Source organism: Lacerta agilis, chromosome 3, assembly GCF_009819535.1.
Source record: "Lacerta agilis isolate rLacAgi1 chromosome 3, rLacAgi1.pri, whole genome shotgun sequence".
In the NCBI taxonomy this organism is placed as follows: Eukaryota; Metazoa; Chordata; class Lepidosauria; order Squamata; family Lacertidae; genus Lacerta; species Lacerta agilis.
The window spans coordinates 55,625,807-55,647,680 of record NC_046314.1 but is presented as its reverse complement, the minus strand read 5'-3'; the positions used below and the strand labels follow the sequence as shown (position 1 = coordinate 55,647,680).

At 41.4% G+C, this 21,874-nt stretch overlaps 1 protein-coding gene across 8 annotated transcripts in view; it reads right to left on the bottom strand.

Moving 5' to 3' along the window:
- Positions 1-21,874, bottom strand: part of LAMA2 (laminin subunit alpha 2) — a 362,452-nt gene that overhangs the window by 89,512 nt on the left and 251,066 nt on the right. For 7 of the 8 annotated variants that reach the window (XM_033143752.1, XM_033143756.1, XM_033143755.1 and 4 more), the window contains 8 exons: positions 20,806-20,985; positions 19,481-19,669; positions 19,253-19,386; positions 15,425-15,542; positions 9,815-9,949; positions 8,271-8,395; positions 4,012-4,098; positions 2,180-2,373 (listed from right to left, as the gene is read on the bottom strand). In XM_033143752.1, the coding sequence (XP_032999643.1) occupies positions 2,180-2,373; positions 4,012-4,098; positions 8,271-8,395; positions 9,815-9,949; positions 15,425-15,542; positions 19,253-19,386; positions 19,481-19,669; positions 20,806-20,985 (1,162 nt within the window). The remainder of the gene's footprint in view (positions 1-2,179; positions 2,374-4,011; positions 4,099-8,270; positions 8,396-9,814; positions 9,950-15,424; positions 15,543-19,252; positions 19,387-19,480; positions 19,670-20,805; positions 20,986-21,874) is intronic. The other variant, XM_033143758.1, reaches the window with a different exon arrangement.

Sequence of the window (21,874 nt, the reverse complement as noted above, 5' to 3'; positions counted from 1 at the left end):
GGTAGTTCTGTTGTGTAACCAGAAGGCCTAGCACCACCAAAAGCACTTAAGATGGATACTGCCCTATCTTTTGCCCAGCTCATCAGTCATTTTCAAAAGAAAAGTGTTCTCCAAGGCCAGAATCCTAAGAACCTCAATCATGGCAGAAAGCTGCCTTTCACTGCTTGCTTAGCAAGCCCTTGCCATCTGAATGCTAACTGAATTCAGAGCGTGGGTCACCTTCTAAGCTGGGTTGCAAACCTCTGGCCCAGCAGCCAAATGGAATGGCCTGAAATGGGTCCCAATTTGGCTTGCGAGGTTGTTTCCCAAAAACCACACTCATCTGCCCACACCTGACACCCTATCAGGTGGGGGGGGGGTAGGTACAGATATGGCTTGACAGGCTGCACAACCAAGATCTCCATGGGAAATTTGACTGTGCAGCTGACCCTTACAGGAAGTAGGGTGCAGTCACTGCCCATCAGCTGATAGGCAGTGAGTTCAAAACCAGTGGATTGGCTGTGTGACTGAGTTACCTGTGGGGGATTCAAATGCTTAGTTCAGGCATAGGCAAACTTCGGCCCTCCAGATGTTTGGGAGTACAATTGCCATCACCCCTGACCACTGGTCCTGTTAGCTAGGGGTGATGGGAATTGTAATCCCAAACATCTGGAGGGCCGGAGTTTGCCTATGCCTGGCTTAGTTGAACCCTGCAGAAAGCAGCTTTGCCAACCCTATGCTTGGCAAATTACATTACCAACCATGAAAATTAAGTGCCACCCCCATTGTTGCCTGGAGGACAAAGTAGGAAGTCTGTTGTACCTGCACAATCAGGGTTCTAAGTACCACAGAGCTTTAGAATTACAGCAGGCCAGACCTTCTCCTCCAATGTGTGGAGGGTGATGGGACAATGGGGAGGTGATAGAGGAAACAGGATCAGCAGGTCTTTGCCCTCTCCTCACATTTGTTCTAATCGTGTGATGGTTTAACTGTCCAAGCAGCCATTGCTTTTACTTCTTCAGAATTGTTCCCTGTGTTTTAGCAACTCATTAAGCAAACATCACAGATGAGTCTTATTCAATTGCAATTTTCTATTTTTGCATTCACGTTTCACCTGTGACTGTCCTTGTCTTTGACGGGAATGGACTAACCACCCAAAAGCAGATTCTGCAATGTAATTTTTGATTATCATTTTGATAGGCTTAAGTGTAGCTAATCAGAGTAAATTGGTCACATGCTGAGGACAGAAAGCACAAATACAGGATCAATTTCACAGTGACCAGAATTCAAGCAATAATAAAAGGGAAGGCAATCTACACAGAAGAGCGATGCTGGAGAAAGCTATCAGGGCTGTCAGTGCTGAAATAGTGGTTATTTTTATACTTTTATCAAAATGTACAGCCTTCAACATCCTGTACTCCTTCACCCAGCTCTGTGTTTTATCAGGCATGTGTGAACCAGCATGACTAGGGGAGCTGAAGAAGGCAACATTCCAAGAAAATATTAATCAGAAAATGACAGAGTTGATCAATATTTAGTTGGGTATATAAAAATTAAATAAATCCCATATTATCTGTCAAAGGAACTGTGAAAACCATGATAGAAGCTTTAAAAAGTATATTTTTGTGGGGTTTGAAAATCCATCTTACTCCTTCCGCTGGATGAGATTCAAACAAGGGGAAAGCTCATATCTCAGCAGCTGTCCACATATTTGCATGCAAATAGTCCCAGGTTCAATCTCCAATAGGACTGGGATGGATCCCCTTGTGAAATTCTGGAGAGGTGCTGCCAGTCTAGCGGTCAGCTTTGATATAAGGCAGCTCCATGTTCAGCCCAGTGTCTTCTGTTCTGATCATATACATGAAGCTTTTCAGTCCTTCAAACTACCTCCCCATTTACTCCATCCTAGAGGCCAAAGGAGCTTCCAGAGTAGCACCCTGTAAAGCACAAGAGCCTGCTGTCAGAAGTTATTGTTCCCTCCCTTTGTGTGAGCAGAACTGTTTTCCACTCATGCACAGTCTCTGTGTTTGGGTCTCACCAATACCAGCAGTTCAAGACATGGAAGACAGAGAAAGGACATGATTCTAGGGATACTGGAATGGCAGCGCCTATTCTCAGTAAAATTCTGCAAAAACAAGATTCACATTCTGAAAAGCAAAACAAGCCATCCAAAATCCGGAAGTACTGTTAATATACATACAAACACATGCTATGCCTTCTCGAGCATGCCGGGGTTCACATCCTGCACACTTCCAGCCAGTAGATCCAGGTTTGCACGTGCACTGTCCAGTGACAGGATCACAGGGAACAGGCAGAGAACCATATGGATGGCACTCACATTCTTGGCAAGATCCACCAGGAATTCTTGGGTTCCCAGTGTATCCAGATGAACATCTACAAGTTGCAAAAATACAATAAAAACTAAATTAGTTTTATGAAGTTGGGGTAAATGAGTTTCTGTGGAGGAATCACCATAGAAGGATAGGGTGGATATATATAGAGAGAGGGGGGGGGAGAGGTTTGGCAAGGTCCAGGTTTTTTTTTGCAAGTTCTGGATGGAGGTGGTGATTCTGGTGAGGTAGCACAGGTAGCAGTGATGGGTGGCTTTGACAAAGTGGCTGCCATTGGCAAGGGGGGTGGTAAGTGAGCAAAGAACTTTCTTTCATCACATATCTCCTTTTTTCGTTCTTCCTATGAGCAACTCTTGTCTTCAGTGAATTTCATTCTGTCGATATCATCCCATCTTTCTACTTCAGATCATGTTAAACATTTAGCTTTATTGCAGACACCTCCATCAAACTGTGCTATACAGTAATGTGATTATACAAATGAACAATGATGGCTTTTGGAATGCTAATCCAAAGAGGCTAAAAAGAGGCTGCGCTGAAATTTTATTCAATATAAGCTTACAAAGGAGGCTTGCTCCCACACAGTCTACTTGAGGCCTGCAACTAATATCCTGTAACTTTTTCATCTTATTAGCATGTCCTAATAGTCAAATGCTTCAGCATTTGAAGCAACAGGTCCCAATAGCTTGGAGATATAGCAGGTTACCAGCTGGTTCTGTTCAATCCCTATATAATCCCCACGTCCCCTTCCTAAGAATAGCAAAGTCATAACAATCCGGAGGCATCTCCAGGGTTACCAATAACAAGATCCAACCTAGCCCACTGCAGTCATTCTGCATCGCAGAAATTCAGCAAGGGGATGGCAACTGACACAGAGAGAGGTAGGAACCTGGCAAGACAGCTATGGAGAAAAACTGTTCCTTCTTTCAGACATGAGAAGGCAAAGCGTAGGAGACAGTCTCGCCATGGCAGAAAACCACATGTCGATAATCTTCCAAGAGATGATGGAAGATAACCTCTGCAGACTCAGAAGATGAAGAGCAGAGCACAGAGCACTCTTCAAGTCTTGCTGGCTCCACCTTGTTTGACACAGTGCTTCCTTGTTCACTGGTAGGAGCAGCAACATACAGTTTTGCTGGTCACCTTATGCTCTCTTGCCTTTTCACTGCCTGAATGAAGGCCATCTACTCTGTCCTACCCGCACCCCTCTGCCAACCAAGGGTGAGTTCAGTAACACTTTCCTGGTCCTGCTTTTCTTTCACAGCTCCTCCCTTGTTTTCCATGAAGTACTGGAGCTTCTGCTTTGGTTCCCCATACCAGCGAGGAGGGGCTGCACTCTGCAGCCAGTCCATAAGGTACCCCAAAGTGCTGGGCTATGTGATCATTGCCCAGCTGACCTTTCTGCAGTCTGCTCTGATTCTACGTTACAAGGGGGCATTATATTGCATTATAACCACATCTGAGAATTAGGAATGCGAATCCAGTCATTTAATAAAACATATAAACCACTTGATTGTAACAAAACCACCAAACAGGTTGCAATTTATTCCCTCATTACAATGGGCCTCTTCTGATTAGACAAATTTAGCACACATTTATTGCTTGCTTGTCCATTACTCCTTCCACCGTTCATTTCCTAGTTGCTACGTCTTTATTTTATACTTTGTTCAATACATTTCCTTACCTTTCACAGTACTGTCCTTCATATCCAGGTGGGCAAGCAGTACATCGGTAATCATTGACTCCTTCTGCAACGCATGATGGACTGAAGCTTAAAGCAGAAAATCAAAACCACAAGGTTTTCTCTCTTTCATGTAAAATATGACAGGTGCAGAGAGGGACATCCAAGTGTTTTTGGACCCTCCCCACACAATTTAAAAATGCAGCTGTGATGATTTTGATGCAAAAGAATGTCAGTTAAAGACTTCTGTGGACTTGTCACATCACACAATGTACATTTTCTTAGTGGGAAATGTCCTGTTTCGTCAATTGACAAAATTATAAAGCATTTGGTAATCGAAACGAAAGAAACTGACCATAAATGCTGTTTGTTTTGGAAAAAGTGACTTTAATTGTGAATTATCATGGGCAAAAAAAATCCCCACCCCCAATCTGCCATGCTGAGTATGGATGAGGCAGAAGTGTTCCTTTGTCAAGCCCTACCTGAGTCTGCCTCCTCCATCACTGGCAGAGCCATACCAGTGAGGAGAACACCAATGCACTACCACCAGCAGAATCTTTGCAGTGGTAATAATTGGGACCTCCCCCACCGCCCTTGCCTAGGGTCTTTCTTTGGTTGACCTAGTACAGGAACCAGGACATGCTGAGCCAGTCCCACTGCCATCACATTACAGCAACAGCCCTAATCTGAGCCTGTTTGCTGCACCAGCTTGGGAGCTGGCGCTGCAGAGAGGTTTTTTTTTCCTGCCTCTCCTCATCTTCTGTTCTGGTCCACATAAACAGCAAGGCTATAAATGCAGCAGTGGTCAAGGAAGATCGCACTTCAAGTAAATGTTAAGAGCTACTCTTTGATAAACAATAAGCATATAAAAAGTCTGATGGCATGAATTTTTACAAAAGAAAAATGTGCTTTTTATTTTTTTATTTTGGCCACAATTCTATGCAGATTATTTACCTGGGAGTAAGTTACGTTCAACTCAACGGGATCTACTTCTGAGTAGACATGCACAGGATTGTACTGTTAATTTCCCATATTAATGGAAGGATGTCACATAACCCCTATTTTAGATAAATGTTATTGTTTCTGTACTCCTGGAAATACTTCCACATGATTTTCTAGTAGGGAAAGGGCATGACCCCAAGAGGAGAGCAGAGATCTGCTTCTGTTGCTGTTATTACATTGTTTTGTTATGAATTACAGAGTAGTTTTCTGCTCTGCTTTTTTTTTAAATGGATTTGAATGGAATGCAAGTTCACTGCCAACAGTCTGAATGAGTGAACTGACCCAAAGGGGCCAGTGTCAAGGTTTGTCATTGAATAGTAATATTCATATATTCAATTTCCTTGCCTTTAGACTCTGAATGTCTGCTAGGGAGAGAATAAAATGCTGGTTAACACTACTACTTTCCCCGCCCCCCTGCCAAAGCCTGGCCAGCGCCCCCTCCATTTTGGCACCCTAGGCAATTGCCTAGTTCGCCTTAATGGACGCGCCGGCCCTGGATACATACACTCCAAAAGTGTTTCTGATACATGTTCTGATCTTTAGCAGATTTTTAAAGTATCCTTTAATAAATGAAGGCCTGTAGTAATGTTGCTGAGTTGTCATTCCAGTCTGTGCTGCTTTTATTTGGAGATTAACAATCTAAACCCAAGATTGATCAGCATGAGAGAGTTTGAGTTTGGTGGACTTTGGGTTTCCCCTGCTGAGCTGAGGCTACACTTGTGGAAGTTCCTCCTCCAGCTGAGTTGAAACCAGCCTAAGCCCCTTTCCCCAGCTCAGCTGGGGTTCAGCTAGTAGAATTTAAGCCAGTGTAGTTGATGGTGGCATAAGCCCCACAAAATGACTGTTCAGGGAGCTCAGTCATGTGACCTAGCAACCCAGCGGAATTTATGTAACTTGCACCAGTGTAAATTATGCAGTTAATATTGAACTATTCAACATCTGCACCCCCTAAAAAAATAACAAAACTATCCAAATGCTTCAGCCTTTCCACTTACAGAATCTGCTCTCACCACTTAATTGTTTCAAGGCTACAATCCTATTTCCACTCCTGGGAGGAACCCCATTGAAATCAATAGGCCGCACTTCATTTTGGTACTTTGCCTGTTTTACCGGCTAAGCAAGGTTATTGTAAGAATTTTGTGACATGATATTTAACCTCCGTGCAGACTTTGAAGCCCTGAGGAGCATGTGGAATTGTTGGAAATGTTAAGCTGATATGCCCAGGATTTGTAGAACATGCATCAAGCGGGAGAAGAGGAAAAGCATTGATGGAAGCAGGTGCCACAACATTTGCAACTACCTGTGCAACACTTGCTGAGCCAGATTAATGCTAAAAAAGCACTGTGGCAGCTGGAGCCCCAGACAAAAACTTCCCCTTAGCTATAGTGCAGTCAGCATCCTCCTCTAACTTGCTTATAATGCATTAAATCAATAGTGCTTGAATGAGTAATAAAATTACACCTTTGCAAAAAATGTAAACAAATTGATCTACTGTACTCACAAACTCATTATCCAACACATTTTCAACTCAGTGAAAACAGACCCGCCAAGCAAGTCACAGCCTCAAGATTCCCCTCCCCCTACGCCCACACCAGCTCATCACATTTGAAACTGAATGCTGAATAAAGAAACAGGAAAACATGTTAAAAATTTAAAGACTTAAACTTCTACTGACTCTTAGTACTGTGGCCTCTGCAGTGAAGCAAAAGTAGAAGAGCAATACACTCAAAGCTTAGTATTCTGCCTTGCTTCATAAACAATTAGATACGTTCAACAATCCTCAGTCTAGCTAGCTGATAGAGACTTATGAACAAAACTGGTTTTAACAAGAACATAGTGCATGTTTAAAGCACTTCACATGCCTTATCTACTTATAGTCCTTACAATAACCTTGTAAGGGTTCTGTCCTGGGCCCACTGTTGCTCAATAAACACAACATTTGTTGTTTTCATAAACGACTTGGCTGAAGGAATTGAGGGGATGTTCATTAGATTTGCAGATGACACCAAGCTGGGAGGGGTAGCCAATGTCGCAGAAGACAGAGTCAGGATGCAAGATGACCTGAACAGATTGGAGAACTGGGTCCAAACTAACAAAATGAATTTAAAAGGGGACAAATGTCAGGTTCTACACATAGGCAGGAAGAATCAGCTGCACAAAACTAAGATGGGGGGACACCCGGATTGCCAGTAGTACATGGGAAAAAGATCTAGGGGCCTTAGTAGACCACAAGCCGAACATGAGTCAACAGTGTGCAGCAGCAGCAGCAGCATAAAAGGCTAATGCTATTCTAGACTGCATCAACAGAAGTATAGTGTCCAAAACAAGGGAAGTCATAGTGACACTCAATTCTGCCTTGGTCAGACTACACCTGGAGTGCTGTGTTCAGTTCTGAGCACCAAAATTTAAGAGATATATCAACAAGCTCCAACTAAACATCAGGGAGAACTTTCTGGTGGTGAGATCTGTTCGACAGTAAAACGAACAGACTCCCTTGGAAAGTGATGGACTCTCCTTCCTTGGAGATTTTTAAACAGAGGTTTGATGGCTCTCTGTCATGAATGCAACTGTTGGTCATTGTGTTAAAGAACTGGCAGCATCTTCAAAGGATGCAAAGAAATGTTGAGTATTGCTAACGTCTGAAATCAACATAGCACAAGTCTTTTAGATAAAACAATCAGATACAGCATAAAGGACAATGAGAAAAAGAAGAAGACCTCTCAGCATAAAATTAATAACATTTTAAGTCACATTTGCAGAAGAATAATGGGACAGAAAGGTCATTAGCATAACATACCCCACCAAATGGATTCAGCATGATAGTATCTCCTTTAAATTATTTGATCGTTCACAAGTTGTCCCAAACCAACATAACATTAAATAAGAACTCGATAAATTACAAAGCCCAGAGCGAGGTACTGTAATGCTTTTATGGCAGCTCAAAATATGAGCATAAGTCTCTCTATGGCTCCCTTGTGATTATATTGAACTTGAAAGCTCCGTTCTAGCTTCACTTGTGAGAATAATTTTTATAATGCTCATTCATTATCCGTTGACTATTACATTTTCCACCCTTTATGGATTTCTACATAGCTAATTAGCCAGAAGGAATTTCTGAAGCAAGACAATTCAGCAGAGGTGGTTCAGTCACTATTCATTGTGACTCCATGTACCATTCTTTCTAATCACTGACAACTGACCTAGGAGAACCCCGAGGGAGATCTAGGCTAAGCTAAGGCAGATTAGTAACGCAGGCTTACTTGTTTCTTGAAACAGTCAGTGGGCATGCACAAGGCTGGCAGTCATTAGGCGATCCTCTAACAATCCCATAGAACCCAAGGGCACACCTTTCACAGTGGTCGCCACTAGTGTTGTGACGGCAGTTCTGCGAAGCAAAGAGACCACAATTTTCAAGAATCAGCTTGAAAACATTTTTGTTTGCCACCACCATTACATAATAACATATTGGTTGGAACAGACCTAAGGTCTGTTTAATGCAGCATTGTGTTTCTCACTCCATTACAATGAAGTGAAGCAGAATGGTGTTGGGTAAGGGGGAGGTGAGTGGGGGACAGAAGGGAAGCCAACACCACATGGGTCATCAGCTGGGGGTTCCCTTCCAAGCTTCCCCTTTTGCTCTGCAGTCTTTAATTCTGCCTTTTTAATGGGACAGTGTTAACTCCCACCATTACATTAAATAAGGACAGAATTAAAAAATTGAAAGTCTATGCTTGGTCAATTCTCCAGGTTTCAGTTTGGTGTAGGAAACATTCCAAGATTTTCTGATTTATTTGTTTATTATTGAAGAACTAGGATCATTTCCAAGATAATCCAAGGAGAGCTCTGGTGAGCTCATCCATCTCTAATTGCATTGGCTCTAGAGATCTAGTAAAGATCACTCAAGTTCTGGCTAGCTATTTGAAATCAATCCCGGCATACAATACTCTTATCTTCTCCCCACATTACTCTATCTGTTCACCCAACTCTCCCAGAAATACACCTACCAACTACATGAAATTCTTCTATTAAGTTGGTCCATACCCTTTCCTATAATCATCTATTTTTGGGTTTCTATTCTCAACTAGTTCCCTATGGGCTACCCGGGCACACACACAAACAGAGTAGAATTGGTCCTATTGGGTTTAGAAACTGGTCCACAGCTTGTGTGGCAAGCATGTTGGTAGTATCAACTATGGCAGAGTGATGTAGAATACATTCCAGACATGTGCCAATGAGATGTGGCCAGATGTGTCTCTGCAGCATATGGCTGTTTGTAGTTCATACTTTATTTTCCATTGCAAACTCTGGAGTATACAGGTGAAACTCGAAAAATTAGAATATCGTGGAAAAGTCCATTTATGTAAGCAATTATTTTCATTAGCTACTGGAGTTTAATATATGAGATAGACTCATGACATGCAAAGCAAGATATGTCAAGCCTTTGCTTGTTATAATTGTGATGATTATGGTGTACAGCTGATGAAAACCCCAAAGCTGAAATTGTTAAGTTGGGGTTCTCATCAGCTGTATGCCATAATAACAAATAAAGGCTTGACATATCTCGCTTTGCATGTCATGAGTCTATCTCACATATTAGTTTCACCTTTTAAGTTGAATTATGGAAAGAAATGAACCTTTCCACAATATTCTAATTTTTCGAGTTTCACCTGTATATAGCACAACATATTTATTGAAGAAAAAAAAATATTAATTCCATGGCTGCTGTTTTGTTATGGTGCAAAGAACTCTGCACAAAGACAAAATAATTTGATAAACAGTTCTAGGCAAAGCATAATTGTTGTACCTGACATATTGAGGTTTCAGGATCACACATGTCACTATGGCCATGGCACTGACATGGAACACAGGCCCCAAATGCTGGTCCTGGTCTTCTGCCAGCAGATGTAGAAGGAAGTCTATAGAAACCTGGGGAGCATGTCTGCAAGAAAACACAGTGAGGAAACCAAATGCCATTATATTGTGGCTTGGATAGGAAGGATTGGATAAGACTGCAAACACATCTCCATTCCCAACAGCTTTGACAAGCAACCTGCTCTTCATCATTCCAACAGCATGCTTCAAGCTGTTTTACAAACAATGCACACTACACTTTAGAAGTAACAGAACCAATCCTAATTGAAAACTCTGCTGCCAGATCCCTTGGGTTGCAAAGCAACACTACTAGGCTTTTCATATCACAGCTAGAGAAACCTTTCATTTAGATGCTCCCTCCTTGTACATCATGTATCTCTCCCTCTATTTCCTAAGAAAGAGAACTCTCTCTGTGTGTACACACACACACACACACACATACACACACACACCCCTCACTGGCTGTGCAAAGTGAGCAAAAGTACTCTGTATTAACGTTGTCCTTGCTGTGTTTTTCTGAGATGACAAGCTAATATCTGCCTACACACAGGCTGATAGATAACAAGCAAATGCCCAGTGATACTCAGCAAAATATGTCTTCATGGCTACATTATTTATACTTGTATAATTTAAAGACCATAAAAATAAAGAATTCAGGAGAATAAAAATGCCACCATGGCCTGAGACCATTAGTCCTTGAAATAAAATTTATCTAGGTCTTGTACATTTTCTTCACCCAGCAGTAAAAATCAGTAAGCATGCTGAAAATTCCCATCAAATATGACAGATGCAAAAAAATTAAGAAGCAATCCTGCATCTTCTGACCCTCCTTTTTTCCTATTATTCCCTAATGTACCTCATCTTTAACCAGTTTGTAAACTTGTGGATAGTGTTTGCCTTTTCAGAGTTCTATAGAACTGCTTTATAAAATAAAAATAGCAACAGTAAATAATGATGATAACAACAACAATGGTAGCGTTATAATGCATCTATAGCTCTTCTGAGAAGTACAGAATTTGAAAACCAACAATAAGTTAGGGAAGAACCTTGGCTCAGTACATGCTATGAAAGCAGAGGTTTAATCCCAGCATCTCCAGGCAGGATTGGCGGTGGGAGGACACTGTCTGAAACCTCAAAGAGCTGCTGCTGAACAATGTAGATCAGACATGGGGAAGCTGATGGCCTCCAGATACTTCTAGATCCTCTAAACAGCATGGTTATAGATCAGACATCATGGGAGTTGCAGCCAAAGCAACATCTAGATGGCCACAGGGTTTGCCTTCCCTGATATACAGAATACTGAGCTAGATGGACCAGTGGTCTGACTCAAAGCTGGACAGGAACTTATATTAGGGCAAGGGTGAAAGCTCAGTGGTAGAGCACCTGCTTTGTGTGCAGAATGTCCCAGATTCAATCCCTGCCTTCTCTAGATAGGGCTGGGAATGTTCCCTGCCTGAAAGCCCCAAAAAACCACTGCTAGTCAGGAGAACCAGTGGTGTGCCTCACAAGCAGTTTCCTACGTTCCTATGTTGCTAGTTGTGCCTTGGGACTCATCACACTTAGAGGGCCTTCACCTTTGAGCTTTCCCAATACTTTGTTTCAGTTATTCTCGGTTTAGGCTTACAGCTTAGCATTTTCATAGCACCAAGACTGATTGGAACATTAAGTTTCCAATGCTATGAACTAATCCTCATTCAGAATGACTGAATACAATGGGACTTGTTTCTGAGTAAACATGCACTCCTGGTGTACATTATCATGAGACGGTGGCAGAGACACGGCAGCTGTTAACTCAGAACTATGGCTGCTGCACTGCTAGCAGAAACCAGAGTTGGGAAAAGACAGTAGCATCAGTGGCCTGCCTAGTTACTGAAACTCAGTCAGCAGACATACACCTGCATAGTTTTGCTGAAGTAGTAACTAGGGATGTTGGAGAGTTCAGACAAAAATGGAAATGGGAACAGAAGCTGCTGATGAGAGCTTATTTGTCCCGTGTCTGGAAAGGAAATCAATGCAGTGAATAAGATCTGTATTCATTGTTTTAGTTGCTTTCATTCCGCAAATGATGCATTATTGATTACCTTTCCCCCTAATTTACACTGTGACACCTCTGCATTGAAATGAATGGGGTGGAGCAACGTAATGACATTATGTAAGTTATATAATTACATAAATTACATAATCACACTACAGGAGATGGCAAGAATAATAATCTAGTTTTTGGAAGAAGATGAGCTGCAGTAGAACAGAGACAGTGCTGTGTGCAAGGAATACAGGGCAGAGTGGAAAATGATGCCTTCCCACAACCTAAGTAGTAGCCCACATATCTTTAACACAGCATGGTGGCAACGCAGGTAAGGCTGCCAGGTTCACTTAGCAGTGAAGGAGCCAGCAGTCTTCCATGGAACCGCCTCATAAACTGACACCAGCACATCTCTATCCCTCCTGCAGCAGTTTTGCAACTTTAAAAAAAATCTATTCTTACTTTAAAAAACAAAACAAATGAAGAAATAACTGTGTTCTTTAAAAGGGGGGAGACAGCTTCTCTGAAGCATGGCAGGTTGGTGAAAGTGATGGTTCAGCTATTATTTGAATAGCTGGGGTGTATGTCCCTCATACAAATTACAAAACACATATGGTCCAGCTCATATGGTCAGTGAAAAATATACTATAAGTAGTATGGGCTTTCTACACTATTTCTATTGATCCTGTAGAACAATATAGTTCAGGATGCATTTGTCAAAAAGAACTAGAATCATTATAAAGGTTAAAATGGACATGCAGTCTAAAATGTGACAGAAGTCTAATGGATACACTTCTACTGCATTCCTGAGGCATTTCAAGACAGAGTACATGCACTGAAAATCTATTTCCTGCAGACTTGGGGCCAAACTACATAAACCACAAAGATCTGCAAGGAGCCTTCCTTCCTTCCTTCCTTCCTTCCTTCCTTCCGCATGGGATTGGAACTCTGTCTGGATCAGGATCCCAGCTCTGTGGTGGTGGGGTAGTTTTTTTTTAACCCTTTGTCCTCCACTCTTGGCTGAATCCACATTAGGTCCCCTGCACCTATATTCTGCAATGCCAAAAAATAAATAAATCCTGTTTATATCATGTCCACAGCAGGAGTGGGGAAAGCATTCAAGGTCCCTTAACCCCACACACCAAGATCCTGATTAAAGCTTGTGCTCTGGCAATTTGTCAAATAAACAACCCCACACTGAAAGGAGCAGCTACATGACTAACATCACATGTTTTGGGCCCTTAGGCTGGTGGAAGGAGTTTCAATTCACATTCCCTACATTAACTTAAGTCTCGTTGATTTCAATGGACCTACTTTCAGCATGTTCAAGTCTGGATACAACCCATTACTTTTAAAGGATTCAGCACATTTAAGATCTTTTACATTCACTTTGGATTTGGAAGATTTGGAATGTTAAAGCTGCCAACTGAACATACCTGCTGTTCATTTGGCATCATCAAGGTTTGGGGGAAATTCTAATTTAGATGAATAATAACCCATGATGATTTTGTTCTTCACTATATATTCCTGAATTCTGTTAACTATAGTTATCAAAAACAAGCACCATTAATAGAATGTTTTAAAAGTGCCAGTAACTTTAGAAATTATACCCTTGACACCGGATATGAATAAATAACCAATATGACAAGTCTTTGAATAACAATAAAATCTTTCCCATTTCATCTGATATGCTATTTATACTCCTCTGTGAAATAATTTCAGAGAGGGAAATGTGAGCAAAATATGAATAACCTGAGCATACAATAATATTTCTCAGTTGATAAGGTGCACATAGTGTATTTTTTTTTAAAAAACAAAACCACAATTGTACTTTGGATGTAAGATGTAAAGGTATTCAAGTCGCTGTCATCTTTAAATTCCATTATAACAACTTTGATATGCACCTTACGTATATAACTAATAACAAAATTAAAGAACACAAGTGCCAATCTCAATGAAAAAGTTTTTTTTTCTAAAAGCAGCAAAGCAAAATCACAAAGAACTGCAATACAAAGTTGGTGTACTGAGAGTATGCTTGATGACTGCTTAGCATAGCCTTTACAGCCCAGTCCAGTTTTGTTTATATCCACTCTAATTTATTGACCCACCCATTTATTGAGCACCCACCTATTTTATCAGAGCACCCACTTACTAACCTAGTTAAATCCTCAAAGTTCTGTCTGGATTGCCTCCTTCTCCACATTATGAAAATACCATTGGTCTGGAATTGTGACAGCAGGTTCACAAGAATGTAAGGAACACCTGGCAGACTTAGACCAAATCCAATTTAATCTAGCGTCATGGGTCAAATCCAATTTAGTTATACCCAGAGTAGGCCTATGGAAATCAGTGGATGGGACTAACTTCAATGGGTCTGTTCAGGGACCAAACTGGATGTCATATAGGTACATGCATGATCAAATCTCCTGATACTTCTCTAAAGGTTAAAAGCAGCCATAGGGATGTAGGGCTAAATGGGATTGAGTCCAGAGCACAGTATATATATATATATATATATATATATATATATATATATATATATATATATATGTGTGTGTGTGTGTGTGTGTGTGTGTGTGTGTGTGTGTGTGTGTGTTAATACTCTGAGCCCTTTTTCAATCAAAATAATGTCCCCCAAATCTGCTCCTCGCCCTGCAGATGGAAACAGGTATTCTATATTAAAATAGGGGGGGGGGGAGTTCCGTGGCAGTGCACCTCTGAAAGTGTGTGGATTTATAACGTGTCCCCCCCCAACACACACACTCCACACCATGCCATGCCACGCCACAGCACATCGTGCTTTGATAGAATTGTATGTATGGCTGTATCAAGATTATTTGCATGGTCCTGATGCACAGAGGAAGATACAGATGAGCCGAAGTAACTGAAAGCTGTAACGGACTGTGTAAGCTCCAGTTCTGTAACAAATTCTGGAACTTCACCAAGTTAAACTAGAATTCAGGAAAATAAGAACACATGGAGAAACTGGAAGAAACAATAACAGGGACGGGGAACCTGTGCTCTGTCCCTGCCCAAATGATGTTGGACTCCAGCCCCCATCATCCGTTACCTCTGACCATGCTGACAGGGGCTGATGGGAGTTGGAGTCCAACAACATCCCTAGGGCTACATGTTTCCTACTCCTTTCATAAAGGAATGGAATGCTGCATGGGAGCTGACTAGGGCCCCAGGTTATGGGTGCCCAGTACGTGTGATGTCACGGCGTCATGAAATCACGTGCAACCTCTGGTCTTGGAACCTGACTTCCGGTGCAACCTGAAGTTGGGTTCAGAGGTCTCAGAAGGCTTCGGACAGCATCTCCAAGGCCTTGCGAGACCTCAGAAGTTGTGTGGGGGCCCTGCGGTGTAGGTGCTGAGCACCCACATCAATTTTTGTGTTTGCGTTTAGGCACCCAGGGCCACCTATAGTTGGTGCCCCTGGAATGGTGGAAACCTTATTCATCTCATCACTACTGATAGAGTAGGCCATTATAGACACATAGTGAAAGAGTTACTGTACCTCACAAGACAAGCCAAAATAACCCAAAGGGCACTCGCATTTCTCAATCAGTTGTGCACGAGGTGTCCTTCCTGATACGTTCCCTTCCTCTGCAACTTCCATGGAGATCTCAGAAATTCTGGCAGAAGGGTGGAGAAAAAAATTAAAACTAGCTAATGAATCTCTTCAGCATTGATTTGGCTTTAGTTGATACACAAAATTGAATATAGCTACTTTTTCCTCAGCCTCTTGGCATCATTCATATAAGAAAAAAAACACACATTTATTTTTGTCTGCCTCAAAGGAAGATCGAAGCTAGCACCATTTTTAACATCGTTTATAGCCGCGATTAGTCTGCACCAAGGGAACTAATGTAAAGTACCGGTATACTTGCACATTCGCCTTCAGTGTTGTTTTGTTTTAATTTTAGAGCCACAATAACAGAGCTCGGGGAAAAAAGAAACTTACAGGATGTGCAACACACTTCAAAGACACTGCCAACTTGCCTTTCCAAAACTGTTTTAAAGATCTGCAGCCAGAATCTAATATTTTGTCAGAATACCATGAAGAACCTCAAACAGATGCTCCAACACACTTACCATGCCATGTAAGGTTTTCCCCCCTATATATTTTTTAGAGACAGCAAACACATTGCTGAGTCTTCTCCACCTCACATCATTATATTATACCTTCTTTATGAAGGATGCTGATGTGCATGTGTGAGTGGTGCGCGCTTGCACACACACACACACACAAACAAACAAACAAACGTGTGTGAGTATGCATGGGTTTAAAGCAGGAGTGGGGAGGCAGTGGGGCAGAAGAGATGTGGTGGATGTTTATACTACAGAGAACACTTTGGAAGGGAGTAAGCCATAGAAAGATAAGGAAATAAATGGGGGGGGGGAAGGGTCCAAATTCATTGCCTGACTGGTTACTTACCTAGCAATTTCTGTACTTTCATTGCGTTGCCATTTTGGAGCCAGTAGAATTGGCCCATGTGCCATAAAAACAGAGTGCTAAGAGACAGAAGCAGCTAAAACAGAAAGCAGCTAACTATATACTTGAGTTCCAAAACAAAAACGAACCACCTGTGGTGTGTTAGAAAGCTCATGGCAAGTGAGGGTTGGCAGCTGCCTAAAGTCCACTTAATGCATTTTTAACACAGATACCCAGTTTATATTAGGAATTCTGAAAAAAAAAAGACTAGAATGGAGCAAACAGTTCCAGTTCAAGTAAATAGAGTGTCCTTGTCCACTTTTCTTGAAAAAGGAAAACAGGCACATAATGTAAGAAATGTTTCAATTTTGAGGAGTAAATCCGAATCCGGGAACAACCAAATTAACACAGCAGGAGAAAAATGTTTGGCTTTAGGTTTTTTAATGGCAGCCTCTGAATCACTTGCTATAATAGCGTCACTTTCATGCAGAAACATGATTAGAGTTGTGGCTAAATTACATAGCTAATATAGAGTTACCACTGGAATTAAGCTACCGGTATTTTTACACTTGAACCTACTGTCAGTGTAAGGTCCCTCTATATTATTTTGCTGCAATGTCTTGGTGATCTGCAGTGCTGCATTTGCAAACATGTCACACAACTCCCCCTTTTAAAATATGTGCCAGAATTAAGGAATCAGTTCCCAAAGACTTATAGGAAAAGTCTGACTTAATTGAAGCTAATAATGGCCCTCTTAGCTGCCCCAATTCTCCTTGCCCCTGGTATGCCCTGTACCCTTTGCAGTTTGGAATCATAGGTACATAGTGCCGCTGGATTTGCACACTTCTTAATGGACTGCTAAACTACCAGCCTTCTGTTGGGGCAAGAAAGAGGCAAGAAACTAGAGAGCACTTGCTTTGCATTAGGATGGAGTTTGCATTGGGTTGGAGTTTGCAGAATCTGGCAGGGGCTAGGAAGATGCAGTGAATTTTCCCCCTTGTATAACTGTGATTCGCCCCCCTCCCACGTTTCAGAGCTGTATTTTGGACCCCCTTTTCTTACGCCTTATCCTCAGAAAAGGATTGTCCAAAATGAATAAGATTGTGTTGGCAAAAAGTAGTGAACAATTGTTTACTCTTTAATACACTATGACAAACTAAATGACATTGTGAATAATCAAGCAAGGTGCATTATGCAACCTCCTGTCCCCAACAAAAGGATTGTTTTGTTAATAGAATCATTTCAATAAAAAATAGGAGTACCAGTATTCCATAAAGGTAGGGTATTCAAGTCACCCAAGGGCAACTTGCATCGTTATTTCACATTGAGTTGGTTCCTATGATCAATAGCTAGAGAACAACTGCTCAAGCAAGCAAGCAACTCATGTGAGTAGCAAACTCCAGTAACATTACGGCTCCTCTTCTATGAACTGGAAAATGTGTGTGAGCAGTGCGTCGGTGGCTGATCTGCAGAACTCAGTCAATTGTTAAAATTTAGAGCAACCAGGAAACTGACATGTTCTGCAGTGCAGTGCAGTCCAACTCTATGATTCTATGATTCTATTATGAGGCGCGCTCACACAGACACTCATAGTGCTCAGTTGGGTTTACGTCAAGACAAGCGTCATGCCTTGGCTTAGCCCTGGGAAAGTTGTAGCTGGGATTTAGTTCAAGGGTAGATAAATGAGGACCAGAAAGGAAACAGACATGACCATAGATAGGCATGTAGTCAGACACTGGATTAGGCAGGGGAGGATCAAAGGTCCCAGGGTCAATAAGACATGGTTGTAGGTGTGGGGTGGTGGTGGTAGTACGAGATATGGCAGATGGGAAGAAAGAAAGAAAACAACACAGAGGTAATTGCAGAATCGTAACAGGGTAGAACATTGAGTTCCAAGGCAGCAATAGAGAGTTAAAGGGTCCAGAAGCAGATGCAAAGCAGAAATCAGGGGAAGCAAGCAAAAGCGTAGTAAGGGCCCTAACAGTAAACAAATATGACTCAAACTGATATTCTGGCTTCAATGGGCTTGGTGTCCTGATTGGTGTGGTCAGCTGATACTCTTCAAGCTGCAAGGTCATGTGATTCTTTTCAGGCAACCTACCGGGCACCTTTCCCCCTAAAACAGGCATAGGAGAAGCCTAGCTTGCCTGGCTTCCTGAGGATCCAGACACTACAGGTGCTGCAGTCCCTGATTTGAATTCCCAGCATTGGGGCTTTAGAGAAAGTGTATGGAGAATTGTAGCCTACGTGGTCACAATAAATTGACTTTGTAATGTGAACAATTCTTTTAAGTCTCCTACCTAGTCTATCTCTGGACTAATGCAAGGCTAGCCACTGAATTTCATGGCTGAGTGGGGAGTTGAAAATGGGCACCTGCAGTTTAAAACTGACACACTATTACACCATACTGGCCCTGAGAAATCCATGTTGGCTAACTAATAGTGACCCCCTGAAGGGATTTGGTCCTACTACTCAAAATGTAACCATCTTCTACTTTCTGCAATTAGTTACTGGCTGGCAACTCTTTAGTTAGCAGATTTTAAATGGGTTGTTGTGCTCCCTATTCTCTTGGGATTCTCTTTTACTGAATATAGTTGCTGTCAGTGCTTAATTTCAGGTTCTGCCATTTAAGCCATATGGAGATATATATAAAAAGGTAGTTTATTGGCCTAGTCCAACACAGGTTCTCTTCAGCCTACTGACACCAATGGTGCAAGATGGAGGTAATACTGTGTGATACTGTACATTAGAAGAGACTAGCTTCATCAGGCCAAATGGAAGCTGGACCTGAGGGCAACAACTGGTGGCTTGTGCCTTTCCTGTGAAAATGAATCCCCTTTGAAAATTACCAGGAGATTGATAACAGATGCCGAGGTTATAAATATTGATTGCATCATGCAAAATGGTTACCTGCTTTCCCTCATGAAGCTGCCATGGGTAGCCTTAATGAGTATGTAATGAATGTTGTACAAAACATCCATGAAGTCCTCACGGGTCACAGTCCTACTGACCCTTGGGTCGTCGCTGTGATATTTCCACTCATGCTGAAAGGGAAGCAACATCAACACCTCAAATGATTTAACTGTTTCCAAAGTGCCAGTGACACAGCTTCTTGAACAGGTTGGATTGAAAAATTACCTCTGTCATTTCTATCTCATGTCTTGTCAATTGACCGTTCAGAGGAGCAGCTACGTGCCTGACAATAATTCGCGTGTGGGTGGGAAGCCCACCTCTGATTATGACCTGTGGGTTGTAGGTTGCAAAGCCAGTCTCTTCTCGTGCTTCAAAGAAGATTGCGTATTTCAGCTTTCCCCCATAAGCTGTCAACTAACAAAGAATATAAAACCCATATAAACATTGACTGGAAACCAACACCATATGCAGTTGTTATTATTATTATTTTAAAAAATCAGAAGAACATGCATATTAAAATAATGATATTTTTTTCAATGAGACTAAAGGTCTGAAAGCATTATTTTGTGGATCTAAACATGATGTAGCTGTGGGTGAATGTACTTTTCCAGTATGTTTAAAATATGTTTTTGAGCTCTTCAGTTAGCATAAACCTAACCATTTCGCTTCTATGTTGTGTGCTCCACATAACAGACCCACAAAATGACTTAAAGCTGAACCTACAAAGCCCAATTCCCCATGTCTATTTTAGGAAACAGTCTCAGCCATTTTTGTATGGTGACTTGAAAAACAAATTTCTTGTTTTTCACAACGCTCTTATTTTTCCTGTAACAGGCTAACAAATCAATCCCTCTAGAATCTGAAATGAAACAAAGCAAAACACAGCAGACTACATCAAGATAACCTAAAGCACATTCCAACATGGTGGCTGTTGTGGGAGCTTTTTCTACCACACTTCCCAAGTGCACCGCTCTGTATCTCAGTATAGCTGGAGGGTTAGGCTCAGCTAGAAAGAGACTGTGTTTCTTTCTGGATAATCCCAAATTGATCAAGGTCAGCTATAGCTATAGGCTATGAACAGAATTTTGTGTACTTAAGAGTATTGTATTGTAATGATTTCCTCAGTACTCGGCTGTGCCTCAGCATACCCTGAACTGCAAATGTTATTAAACAGTGTTTTTCTAGTATTCCAACAGAGCTTGCCTCTATCTGGGATGGGAAGAGCAAATATGGAGAGTTCTGCCAGTTTTATTTTATTTTATTGAATAAATGCAATATATGCTAGCTTAGTTGAGAGTTGTTCTTTCTATATAAACAATAATGTTCAGAAAGATTCATTTGGCTATTTGGGGGTGGGAAGGGGGGGCTCTCCCCAATGGTTTTTCGTGAAGATTTTTTTAAAAAACTTTTGGGGTTCTGCCAAGACTGCCTATTTAGCTACACAAGGACGAGCAGGCAAACTGATAAATTCAGTTCATCTTACCCTTCCTAGGGAAACAAAATGTAAAATCTGCAAAATATCAGCTCCAATAAGAATTCATTCCCTTTACCTTCCGTCCTTCAAACTGTTTTGGAAGTCTCCAGTAAAATGGTTCTGAGCGTAACTCTTGAGTGACCAAGTCGATATTTGCAATTGTCTCTGGATATTGGTATATAATCCCTTGGACAGTTTGCTGCTTGACATTTTCATCAACAAGAGGAAGAATGACTTGATCTGGCTTCAGAGTCAACTATAATAATTAAAAGATTAGACAAATGTAATATTTTCTTCTTTCTGGACAAACAATATTAATTTGTGAATTATCTGAAGATTTAAATATTTTATTAAATAAGCAAGATAACAATGAAATTTGCATTGGAATATGAATAGTAAAACATTGAATAGTACGTACTCAGAGATATCCTACAGACTACCGGTATCTTGGCTGTGAGTCCTTGCCTTGCAGGCCTTTTCCCCACCTGGCCTGGGAGGACAAGGCCCTGACTGACTCCAGCTGCAGAAGCTGAAGCAGCTGGTCAAACTCTTGGGCTGGGTTGTTGTTTCAAGGCTGGTTTGTTGCAAGAGGGCGTTGCTACAGTTGAGTATTTCTATCTGTATTTTAGATCTTCTTATGATTTACATGGAAATTGTTAGTTTGGTTGGGCATGTTTTGATATTTTATTTGTTGTTTATGACTACTTTTGTTATGTTGTAGTTATGTATTTTTTCATGTTATTAGCTGCCTTATGGTTTGAAATGTGAAAAGGCAGCATACAAATAAAATATGTATGTATGTATGTATGTATGTATGTATGAAAATAGTTAATGCCATTCACCTTTGTATCATTCAGGCAAAAGTGAATTAAACATAACAAACTTTTCATAGTGCTCTGTGGTATGTTTACTATCTCTGCACCAGATGTACCGTATTTTTTGCTCCATAAGACGCACTTTTTTCCTCCTAAAAAGTAAGGGGAAATACCTGTGCGTCTTATGGAGCGAATGGTGGTCCCTGGAGCTGAATTGCCCAGGGGCCAAAAGCAGATTGTGCTTTTTATTTTACAAAGAGAAAAGGGAGTGTTGAAAGGACCCCGCTCAGCAGCTGATCAGCAGGAGATCGGGAGAGAGATAAGAGTCCC